The sequence below is a fragment of the Sciurus carolinensis genome, chromosome 18 (assembly GCF_902686445.1).
Source record: "Sciurus carolinensis chromosome 18, mSciCar1.2, whole genome shotgun sequence".
In the NCBI taxonomy this organism is placed as follows: domain Eukaryota; kingdom Metazoa; phylum Chordata; class Mammalia; order Rodentia; family Sciuridae; genus Sciurus; species Sciurus carolinensis.
Genome location: NC_062230.1, coordinates 27,631,413 through 27,643,570, shown reverse-complemented (window position 1 = coordinate 27,643,570; position 12,158 = coordinate 27,631,413). Strand labels below are relative to the sequence as shown.

Here is a 12,158-nt window from a genome sequence, read left to right as displayed (position 1 = left end):
GCAGCCCAGGGCAGCCGCGCCCAAGAGCGAATCAGCACCGCAGGTGGGTGCTGCTCGACCGCGGAGACTGCTTCAACTCCAAGCGCCAAGCTCTAGGTGCCCCGCGCCATCACAGCACTGGTGGGCCGGCGACACGACCCCGTAGAGCCGCTAGATGCCGCTCCAAATCGGGGTGCCTGCCCCTCACGATCATGGCGTCGGGGGCCCTGCCCTTAGTAATCATGGCGCTGGAGGAAGGCGCAGCCTAGCCTCCGTGGAGCGACAGCCATCCATCCTTTCCAACGGCGGTGGCAGAAGCCGCAGCCTGGATTCCATGTAACGGCCTCTGCCCCTCATAATCATGGCGCCGGCAGAAGCCGCAATCTGGTCTAGCATCCTCTGCCCCTCACTATCATGGTGCCCGCGGGGATCCTGAACCTCGGCTCTGCTTGGCGGCGTCTGCCTCTCGTAATCATGGCGCCGGCAGAAGGCGCAATCAGGTTTTAGCCTCGTCTGCCCTTCACTATCATGGCGCCGGCGGGGAATCTCGTACCTCGGCTCTGCTTGGCGGCGTCTGCCCCTCACAATCATGGCGGCCGGAGCGGGGCGTGGCAGGGTCTGGATGCTAGAAAAGGGGCGGCCTCCCCGGATCGGCGGTCATGTGACCGGGAAGATGGCCGTCTTTCCATGGTAAGGAAAGCTAGCGGGTGGGCTTTGGAGAGGGGCTGCCTCCAATCGTCTCGGGGTCTCCGTCCCCGCGAGTGTGGACCGCCCTCCCCGAGTCGTCTGACTGCTGGTTCTCCTCTGGACATTCCTCTGGGGGTCCGCGGGTTTCCAGACCTCGGCTTTCCCGGGGAGGCGGGTGCAGGTTCCCCGCCCTGACTGCGGCCGCAGCTGCGCGCTCACCCGGGAGAGCCCCTCGCGGCTCCTCCGTCCTGCCCCTTGGCCTGGGGGACGGCGGTGCTGTGCAGCCCAGGTCCCGGCTGTCCAGCGGGCGTTGGGACGAGACCCCGAGGCGGCCGCTATCCACGCCTTCTGGCGTTGGCTTCAGGGAGGAGTCGCTTTAAACTGGGCCTTGCAGGATGCATAGGAGCCCGCCAGGCGACAGGCGTGTGGGGTTCAAGTGGGGTGACAGGACCGTCAGGCCCCAGTGGGTGCCCGGTGTGCGTGAGGAACTCGCACTAGTGCGACGGCGGACCTCTCTTGCAGTTCAGAAGGGACATAATCTGATTTTTTTTCTCTGCAAATGGTGGGACATATATTTACATCCGATGATGAATGAACAAGTGAAAGAAGGTGCAGCCCTAGACCTTAGAGCCACTGGGTGCAACCTGGATTTATGCTTGCGAAGCAGTTTACTGCTCCTTGTTCCAGTCACCTGTTGACTCCTAAGAGCGCTGGATGCCTCACTCCCCCTCGCCTTGAGTCCCCTTTGACTTAGGGAGCCTGGCTTACCCAAGAGGCTGAGCGGACTTGGGGGAATCAGTAAGACAGGGCAGGGCCCCAAGCCCGAAAAACTCCTGGTCTCATTGAACTTCTCTGGAATCTGGGAGGATGCTGCCTTTCCCTGCATCCCAGTGCATTTTTACTAAACTTTGGAATATATATATATATGTATGTATATATATATATATATATGTATGTGTATATAAATATGAAGATGCCATGACTCTTAAGCATCTAGTTCTCCCTGATTCCTACCCTGACATCTCAGTGTGGTGGTGCCTGTTCCTAGTCAGTCCCCACTAACTTGTTGACTCTTTAAAATTAAAGGAATTGAGCTCTGTCCCCTCCTGTGTCTCGGGTGCCTAGAACAGTGACTATAGGAGGACACTGAGAGGCCCACAGAGAAGCGCGTCTTTCAGCTGATGTTTATCAAGCCCTATTTTGTGTCTGGCACTGTGCTAAGTGCTTCACATGCAGCGTCTCATTTAGTCCTAACTCCATTCTTCAGGCCGGGAGATGGAGGCTCAGGGATTGAGCAGTGAGTCGTGAAGCCCCCGGGTGAGCTAAGGCTTGGAGGCCAGCGCCTGAGAGCATGACCATCATTGCTCACTGGGCCTCAAGTCTGCATTCTGGGCTGTGTGTGCATTGCAGGGCTCCCCAAGTCCCATACGTTGTCCTGGTTCTCCCCCAGAATGCCTTTTCACCCACATCTTTTATTACCCTGATATATTTAGGCCTTTGGAAGTGTCACCCCTTGGAGCCAGGATTTTGAGATGATTTTCAGAGTTTTGGAGGTTGTGGGAGGAAAGGCCATGCGGTCAGATTGTGATTAGTTTCTAAACACTTTCATTAAAATAGCTGGCAAAAGCCCGTCAGTGAATTTTGGGATTTCCAGTAAAAGATTAATTTGGTAAGTCATGCCCGAACTTGCATATCCATATTATCAAATGTAAAGAATTTCATTGAGGAGTTGCAACCTTAATGTGCGTTGAAGCCACCTGATTTGGTTACGGTGCAGGTCCTGATGCTGTGGGTCTGGAGTATTGCACTCTGCAGGTGACAAGTTGCCCTTGCTAGTGATCCAAGGACCACACTTTGAATAAGCCAAGGAGTGATGTGTTGACCTTTTTTCTGTGGCAGCTGCCAGGGAGCCCTTTTTGTTGCTGGATCTTGGGGTGGTGTTTTTTACCACTGGGCTGGGCTGGGAGGAAAATTTTGAGGCAGTTTTGAGAAAATGTCCACTAGAGGTCGCTCTTAGCCTCGCTAGGGACCCAGAGATGAATGAGAACTGCTTCCTGGTCTCAAACCCCAGGAGATGTGGAGGACTACAGCAAATTTGAGGAAATAATGAAAGAAGTGGTAGAAAATCAGAATACAGTTGCCCGGGGCTTTCAGACAGGGAAGATGTTTTATTCGCTCCTTTTAAAAAGCATTTCCAGAAGCAGTTTGTTCTCCCCAAAGCCCCAACTTTAAAAAAAAAAAAAAATTACAAAGCTTGATTCCATTAAGAAAAGTAAACAATTGGCTGTACCCCTGCCTTTTTTTTTTTTTTAAGGCAGGATCTCACTAAATTGCTGAGGCTGGCTTCAAACTTATGATCCTTCTGCCTCAGCCTCCTGAGTCCCTTGGATTACAGGAGTGTGCCACCATGCCTGGCTGACAGTTGCCGTATTTTTAAGGTTTTCAAGATGATTTATAATCTGTAGAACTAGTGAATCTGCCTGTCACTTGCTGCTGTCTGCTTTGACCCGTCTCCAACACTGAAGAGCCCCATTTGCTCATCCGAGAAACGGCAGAGATCACCGTCCTACCACCTAGAACTGATTAAAGGGAGTGGAGGCAAAGGCTTGGCCCAGTGTCCTGCATATAATAAGTGCATAATAAATGAGAACTTTGGGTTGCAGGTGGATTCCTGGCCGTTTTGACCCTTTTCAACTGTTTGTCAATCCTGGTAGGAACTGGAAACATATTTGTGACCTAATTTCTGGTTGCATTACATTTTCTGTTCATTACCTTTTCAAAATTCTATTTTCCTTGACAGCTAATAAAGTTGGGAGTGATTTGAAAACAGGAAAAGTGTAATTTGATGTTCTCAACTCCATCTTGATGTTAGTGAACATTACTGAAATGTGTTTATCCTTTGGGGTTTTATGTTTTCATAAGTCAAGGATGCACTGATCCCATCCTCAGCTGGATGGGAGTTGGTTAGAAGAGTCCATGGTGTTTGCATTCAGTGTTTTGGAAGATGAGTTCTGTAACCGTGACGCAGGGGATTGGGCAATGTATTCGGGTTGGCATTTTCCCTTAAAAGTGGTCTTGTCAGTTATCACAAGTCTTTCTCCACTCTACCAGATTTCTCCTTCAGTGTTGATGGGGTTCTGACCCTGGGTGGCGGTGGGAGGCCCTTTGAGTCTCCCCTTTTCCTAAAGGGGAAGTCGTTCCTGGTACCCAGGAAAATGGTTTTTCTGGGATGGGATATTTTACACGTTGGAAGTGCCCATGTCTTTTGTTAAAGACAGTATTTGTGATGCTTGTTAAAAGCCATAAGGTAGGCTGTATTTAGGGGGGCCTTTGGGGGTTGCAGTATGGGGGAGATGGGGCTCAGCTGCATACAAGGGAAAGCGGCCCTGGCTATCCAGGGCCAGGCAGCCTGGCAGAGGCTGGGAATTGCTGGGAGGAGCTTGGGGAGCCATTCAGGCCAAGCTGCCTCCAGGGTTCTTGCCAGGGGCAGGCCAGGTGGTTGGACATTGGGGGAGGGGCTTGGGGAGGCGCTTTTTTGTCTCAGGTTCTTGACTTGCTTTCCATCCTCCTTTCTCTCCATACCTGAGTGTGGTCCTCCCGCCCCTTTTGTTTCCTAACTGGGGAAGCCTCTCCCGTTAACCCCCCTGAGCCAATGACAGCTCTGTCCAGTCTTCATCTCCTTCTGTCCAGCTCTTGCCCTCTGCAGCTTAATCAATGAACCCTTTGTGGGGTGGCATGGGCCAGATTGCTTGTTCTACTCCGGATGCTCTTCAGAGCTCCTCCACGCAGGGCTGTCTTAGACCTTGAGCCCTAACTTGGCTCTGTCCAGCCTCACGAGGCTTCCTTCAGGCATGTTGGTGGCCATGCCTAGGGGCCCTAATGTCTTGGAGGAGAAGCTGGCCTGGGAAGCCGGCTCCACTCAGGAGCTGCCCTTGGTTCTGGGTCTGGCCTCCCGCATCCACCATGCCTTGGTAGCGCTTCTACCTTCAAACAGATCTCAACAAAATTTCTGTTTAAATGTGGACTTTCCTGTGGGTCTCGGGGCAGTTCTGTTCCGCCCTGCGCTCCATTGGCGGGCAGTCCGGTTGGGCTGCGGTGTCCAGGCCCCGCTCAGCCCGCTCTCCGCTTGTGCTCCCAGGTGCTCCCGGAGCCGGAACTACAAGGCCGAATTTGCATCCTGCCGGCTGGAGGCCGTGCCCTTGGAGTTTGGGGACTACCATCCGCTGAAACCCATAACCGTGAGTCGCCCTTGGCTCTCTGCAGGGTGTCTGGATCCGGGGAATTACAGGCTTATCCCTGGGACCTTTCCGTGGAGTTACAGGAATATTCCAGTCTTTCTGGTTCGCTCGTGGCAGCCACCTTTGCTTATTGAGTCAGCTGGTTCTTCTCTGCCCCCTCTTTTCTGTGACTGGCCTTGCCCCCCACTTGTGCCCCCTTCATGTCGGGGAGGTCGTCCTGTGGAGGGGATGACTGCTCCTGTCCTGGGTGTGTCAGACCCGGCTTCTCTACAGTCCTACTTGGAGCGTGAAGAATCGCTCTCTGTGCCCGTGGCACGTGCTGTTCGGAATCGCTTGGTTAAGAAGGCGAGAGAAGCGGGTGGTTGGCGCTATTACTAGCCAGTACAGTTGTCCCCCACGTCCTTGGAGGCTTAGTCCCAGGACCCTGTGGATATCAAAATCCCCGATGGTCACATGGCTGTGTAACAGGCCACAGGTAGCACCTGCAGGTAACTGTGCGCATCCTCCTTGGCCTCTGGAGAACTTACAACACCTACTGCAGGGCAGACGCTGTGTAGACGGCGCTTGTTTAGTTTAGGGAATAGTGACCGGATAGTTTTGTATTGATTGTCTCTTCCCCACCTTCCTGGACCCTGGACCACAGGCTGCCATGCAGATGGCCTGATGGACTTGTTAAAAGCGCAAATCGGAGCAGAGGCCTAGGGCTTCCCTAAGCGCTGATCTCAACAGTGGGTGTTGCACGTGAATACCGCCACACTTGCCACTGGAGCGGAACAAGTCCACACGTTCTCAACACGGGCTCAGCCCCCAGTGCAGACACCAGCCCCGACCTCGAATCGGGGTTCCCCTACGCCCTCCTTGGGTTCCATGAGTTTGCTAGGATGGTCCCCGGCACTCGGGGAAGCTCCTGGGTGCCCCGGGTTTTCCTCAAGTATGCTAGAGGATGCAGATGAACGGCCAGAGGGAGAGGTGTTCGGGGTGAGGCTTGGGGGGCGGCAGAGCTGGCCCCACCCGCCGGCCCTCTGGGTGCCTCCGAGGCCGGCGCAGGAGTTTCAAGGCAGCTCTGACAGCAGGCAAGATGATCGACTCTGCCCCTCCCGGAGGGTGGGGCTGCAGGTGCCCGGCTCCTGCCTTGGGGGTGACCAGCCCTGTCCAGGAGCCATCAAGGTCTCCTCATTAGAGAGGAAGACGCTCCTGTCACTCACCCGGGAGCCGCAGGGAACCCGGGGCGGAGCCCTGGTATCCTTACCTTCCACAGCACAGCGCCCTGTAGCTTTCTTCCCTTGAAAGACAGAGCTAGACGCTTGAGCTCTTTAACTCCTTTGAGACTACACCGGCTCCCACGGGCTGTAGCGAGGAGAGCAAGGAGATGTTTGATTGGTGTGAAGGTTCCCTGCCCGGGTTGGTGGGCCGTTTCTGGTTGGTGGTCTCCAGTGAGTGGCTTCTGATTGGTCAGCGAGCTGCCGGTGGGCTGGGTTCAGTGGGCGTTCCCTGCAGGGGCCGTTTCTGATTGGTGCTCTCTGTCGTGGCTTCTGCTTGGCCAGCTGACCTCCGCTTGCTCTTGGTGTGGGGCTGGGTTTAGTTTTGGCTCCTTTCGTGGGAATCCCTCCCTTCCCGGGCAGCATGGTTCACCTAAACCTCTGCTGCCAGGCCAGGCACAGTCAGCCGCGTCCAGAATGAGAGGAGCCCCAGCAGTGTCCACCAGGGAAGGGCAGGGAGACCATCATGGTAGCACCACGCGTGTTCCCCACAGGTCACAGAATCGAAGACGAAGAAGGTGACCCGGAAAGGAAGCACCTCTTCCACATCCTCCTCCTCCTCCAGCTCCGTGGTGGACCCGCTGAGCAGCGTCCTCGATGGGACCGACCCCCTCTCCTTGTTTGCAGCCACCGCTGACCCTGCAGCCATGGCAACAGCCACGGTAACACACCCTGGTGACAGTCACAGGCGTGGGGTCTGGTCTGCAGGTGCAGGGTTGGGTGGGTGTCTGTCTTGTTTGTAAGTTGCAGGAGTCACGTGTGGGGGCATTCAGGCTGTATAGTTGGGTCCTCCAGATGTCCGTAGAGAAGGACCTTGTTTGTGAGAGGCTGGTGGAGATGAGAGAAGTCTTTTTTTTTTTTTTTTCTTTTTTCTTTTTAAAATATCTTAAAATTTATTTATTTTTTGTAGTGCTAGGGTTCAAACCCAGGGCCTCTTGCATGCTAGGCCAGTCCTCTGCCATTGAGCTACACCCTCAGCCCTAATTTCATTTTTATAATTCTTTTTGCATAATTACATACGTACTTTGCTAGTTTTTGAGGTATGAGTCCAACACTGCAGATCGCTGTTCACCCTGAATACGGCAGCATACTGCCTATTTTCCCATGGCTTTTTGACTTCTTGGACATCTATGAGGGCAGCCTCCAAGCCTTTCCATTCCTGTTCACGTGCAGATAATAAGTGTCACTTACTGCATGACAGGCATCTTCCTGAGTGCGTTTTGTGTTCATTTCTGACCCCTCGTGAGAGGTGTTTTAACCCTCACTTAACAAGGCAGAAGTGGTGGGGCATCGAGACTCAGTCACTCTGGACGGGGCTTAGAGCCTGGCAGGTTGGCTGCACAGGCTACTCTTTCCGCTGTGGTTCCTTCCATTTCATACATTTCTTTGGACTGCACAGCATCCCCGGAGAGGTTTTCCTCTTGTGGGTTGAGCCATGAGGACACAGATGACATCATGAATCTTCACTCCCATGCTTTTTGGGTTTTCCTGGTGTAAGCGATAGTGCACTGGGTTTCTCAAACATACACGTGTCCGTCTCTGCAGGAGAGCATCCCAAAGCTCATCGCTGGGTGAAGGCAGTGTGTGTGTGTCAGCTTTTGGTGGCTGCCACCAGAGTGTCCTCCCCAGCAGTTTGTTTCCTGCAGCCTGGATGTTAGCAATTGTTTTCACTCAGCTGTCTTTTTCAATGTTTCCTTGATTCTTAACAAGTTTCAGCCTTTTAAAATATATTGACCATATGTGATGAAATAGTTTCATCATAGTAAACCTTTGGTGGGACACAGTGGTGTGCCCTCTAATCCCAGCAACTTTGGAGGCTGAAGCAGGAGGATCACAAGTTCAAGGCCAACCTGGACAGCTTGGCGAGGCCGTAAGCAACTTAGCCAGGCTCCGTCTCATTAAACCAAGGCCTGCATCGAGGGACAGCACTTGCCTATGCTCGAGGCCCTGGGTTCAGTCCCCACTGTCGGTGCAGGACGTGGTCAGCCTTTAGACAGATCAGTCTTACTCTGCAGTGGGGGACTACCAACCTTCTGCTTAAACTTCACTTTTTAAGTTCAGAAGTGTCCTGCTGCTGAAGTTGTCTCGTTCTTCCTTAGGACAGCTCCAGAAAGAAACGGGACAAAGATGATAACTCGATCGTAGGATCGGACTTTGAGCCGTGGGCCAACAAGCGGGGCGAGATCCTCGCCAGGCACACTACCACGGAGAAGCTGTCTATTGTGAGTACCCAGACTCAGTTACTCCTTGTTACGTTGCCCGATTCCTGGGCTCCAGAAGTTTCCCTGTGTCGGTATTAGTCTGGAGAAAATGTGGCTTTAAAAAAAGAGTCAAAAATCAGGGATGTGACAGTTCCAAGAAAGAATGGGGGTGCGGAGCCCCTTCCGGGGCGTTGAGGCGTGAAGCCAGGAGAGCGCCTGCCCAGAACTGCTGCTGCCCAGGAGTCCACGGCCGGCTTTCCTCCCCGAGCTGACACGCTGTTTCGTGGGCTGACCTGGGAGGTGCATGGACCTGGGGCTCACTCTGCACTCGGGGTGCTCGGGGCAGGAAGCCGAGGAGAGGGAGCCACGGGGGAGCGGGTGAGTGCCCAGTGGCTGTAACCAGAGCCCTCCCAAACGCTGTCCGCAAGAGTGACGCGAGCCCCTCACTGTTACAGGAAGTCCAGGGGTCCTCAGGGCTGGAGTGGCAGCCAAGGTCGTCAGGGTCCAGCTCTGTCTTGCTGCTCTGCTGTGTGTAGTGAGTCTTGTGCTCAAGGTGGCGGGAAGAACGGAGGTACCCTCCCATAAGGAGGCCGCCTGGAGTCCCTCTCGGCACTCCCGCTCACGTTGTCTCGAAGGTGGTCACGGATAGTGCAGGAATGCAAGGGATGCTGGGAAGGTAGCCTGGCGCCCTCTGACAATCGGGCTGCAGCAGCCCGGAGGCCGCCCGGCGCCTCCCCTCTCCTTCCCGTGGCATTTCAAGCAGAAGGACAGAATTGCTGGACTATTTTAAAAAAAATCTTTTTCTGAATGCATCATTAATTCCGAGTGGTGATTCTCACCCTGGAGTGATTTTATCCCACGGGTCATTTCGATGGTCAGGTATGGGGGTGTGTCTGGCATCTGTGGGTGAGGGTCAGAGATACTGCAGGATGTCCTGCAGTGCACAGGACAGCCCCCACGAAAGAATTATCCAGTCCCCAGTAGTGGCAGTGTAGGGGGTAAGGAACTCTGATTTAGAGAGGGCTGAGATCTGGCTCAGGGTGGAGTGCTTGCCCAGCACACACGAGGCTCTGGGTTCCATCCTCGGCACAACATACAAAACTAAGTAAAATAGTTACAAAAAAAATAGTTCTGTCGTGACTGCTGTCATATCAAAATTTTGGTATTTGTTGGCTCATGGGAGGGACCCCGTACTGAATAGAAATTGGATCTCTAGTGGTTCCAATGACCATGATTTCCTTCTGTGAATATGTACCTGTGGACAGGTAAGTGGCCTTACTGCCCTAGATTTAAAAAAAATAATATTGAATTCTTTGTCTCTGCAGAATCTGTTCATGGGATCTGAAAAAGGTAAGAGGCGTTTTTGTTGTTTTGATGGGAAAATTGTGCCACCAGCTTTAATGTAACTTTATAAGGGAAAAGAAATTTTGTATTAAGTGATCCTGAAGATGAATTCAGCGCTAAGACTGCTTATAGATACAGAGCTGCAATACATACGCAGGATGAATAGAGAGAGAGGAGGTTCCTGGGAGGAGCAGGTGAGCTTCCAGTTTGCCCTCAGGCCTGCAGGGCTCCTGTGTCCCCACCCGCAGGAAGCTGCTTTGGACACGGTTCCTTTGCCCTTTGTGCTGGTGCGGGGTCGCATGCTCAGTCTTGGCAGTCTCTGGTCTCTGTGCCAGGGTCCAGCCCTAGCAGGGGTCGTAGTGGTCTCAGGTGATGGAGTGGGCATCGGCGAGGTGGAGAACAAAGCAACACAAACTCAAGGAATGGATGCTAAGTTCTAAATTTTATTGTTCCCAGCCAGCTTTTTATACATTAAGAGGTAAGCAGTTACACATGTTTTTTCAGAACAGGAAAAGGTCCCAAGGAGAAAAACAAAAAAAATATTTTGTATGATCATTACTAGACTAGACAATGAAGAATTCTAATTATTCTAGTAATTGTTTACTTGTGATAACCTATAACTAAACAATAAGACAATATTTAACTGATCATGAAGGTTAAAGCAAGCTCAGTAGGGTTGAATAAACGTCAGATGTGTGACTACTGCTGCTGTAGTTAATAAATGCTAGACATTTTAAGCTAACAAATATATGATATCATCTTATACTGTGTGAACTTAACATTGAGGAACACTTTATTTCTTCTGTTCCTGTTATTCCTTCCTGATGGGGTTGGAATTACGTGTTTCGGGTCATCTGAGAGTAGTAACGGGATCGGCAGCTAGAATCTGTTTTTGTATTTTCTCATAGCACTCTTGGTTACTCAGAGTTTCATAGCAAATGAATAATTCTGAAATCACTGTTCCATTAGAAGTTTGATTTTTATGTTCTAATCCTGGTTCTGTTAAGACCCCTATTTTCAGGGAAAACACATAAAACATTAATAGTAAACCTATACATATTAAGCAAGCAAGGAAGGAAAGCCCGTGACCCAAATTCCCAATGAGATGAGACTTTGCAAACATCCTCAGTGGAATCCTTGTCAAGCACTGGGGGAATTGCAGGTGGCGTAACATCTCTGAACGGGGCTGTTAGTTTCTTCCGCCAAGACTCAGTTACAGCTTCTGGACCAGGGTGTCCCAAGGGTCTGTGCAGCAGGATTCCTGAGGAACCTGTGTATCCAAGCAGACCCAGCAAGAAGCCACCACCTGTGAAGCAGAGAGTGGCCCTTGCCAGACATGGAATCTGCTGGTACTTTGGTCTTGAATTTCCCTGATACCAGAGTGAATGCAGAAAATAGGTTTCTGCTGCTTATAAGTTTTTGTAGTTTGTGGTTTACAGTATGAAAGAACTGAGACAAAAGGCCAGCCCTCTGATCAGCAGTTCCACAACTTGGGGCTTGGTAAACTGCATCCTGCAGGCCAAATCTGGCCCACTGCCTGTTTTTATAAAGAAAGTTTTATTGAGCTGGGCATGGTGGCATGTGCGCCTGTGATCCCTGCAGCTCAGGAGGCTGAGGCAGGAGGATGATGAGTTCAAAGCCAGCCTCAGCAACTTAGTGAGGCCCTAAGCAACTCAATGAGACCCTGTCTCTAAATAAAAAACAAAAAACAAAAACAAAAAAAACCAAAATAGGGCTGGGGATGTGGCTCAGTGGTCGGGTGCCCCTGAGTTCAACCCCCATACCCCAAAAAGTTTTATTGGAACAGAACACTACCAGTTTGTTTACAGATTATCTACAGCTGCTGGAGTTGTTGAAACAGTGTGTGTGACTCAAAACCTAAGATATTTGTATCAGGTGTTTTACAGAAGTTTTCCAGCCCTGCCCTAGATCTGTATTTCTTAGATCGTGGCTCAGTGAGCAGCAGCAGCAGCAGCAGGAACTTGGTAGAGAAGTCACAGGCCCTGTCCCAGACTAGTGATAAGACTCTGCCTCTGAACCCCGCCAGGTGGTTGCTGGAGAGATCTGAGAAGCACCGCGGTGCAGAAACTCAGGCCGTAGGAGCCGGCAGCCTAGGAGCCGGCAGCTGGTTTGTAATAGTCCCGACAGGAAACGGCTCACAGCGGGAATGGAGAAGCTGCATTCAGGGAAAACCCTCAGCAGTGGGGGAGATGAGCTCAGTGGCCACAGCCTGGGGACCTGCAGGAACCAGTTAGTGAACAAAAGCCAGACAGATGACCTGGTGGTGGTTACCAGGGTTTTTAAAGATGTACAAGCTTATGCTCTTTGTTACGTTTCAAGAGGAAGGAAAAGGTAGAAACAGGTAAAACAGGCAGCCTCCTGTCCACGCCCGAGGTGGCTGGTGGTACTTAATGATGTCGTGCCTTAGCCGCGGCCAGGCTTTTCTGAGG

At 51.9% G+C, this 12,158-nt stretch overlaps 1 protein-coding gene across 2 annotated transcripts in view; it reads left to right on the top strand.

Moving 5' to 3' along the window:
* The first annotated feature begins 638 nt into the window (after positions 1–638).
* Positions 639–12,158, top strand: part of Vps35l (VPS35 endosomal protein sorting factor like) — a 99,421-nt gene continuing 87,901 nt past the window's right edge. For both annotated transcript variants that reach the window (XM_047533125.1, XM_047533126.1), the window contains exons 1-5: positions 639–669; positions 4,805–4,904; positions 6,658–6,825; positions 8,263–8,385; positions 9,690–9,714. In XM_047533125.1, coding sequence (XP_047389081.1) covers positions 653–669; positions 4,805–4,904; positions 6,658–6,825; positions 8,263–8,385; positions 9,690–9,714 — 433 coding nt within the window. In that variant the 5' untranslated portion in view covers positions 639–652. The remainder of the gene's footprint in view (positions 670–4,804; positions 4,905–6,657; positions 6,826–8,262; positions 8,386–9,689; positions 9,715–12,158) is intronic.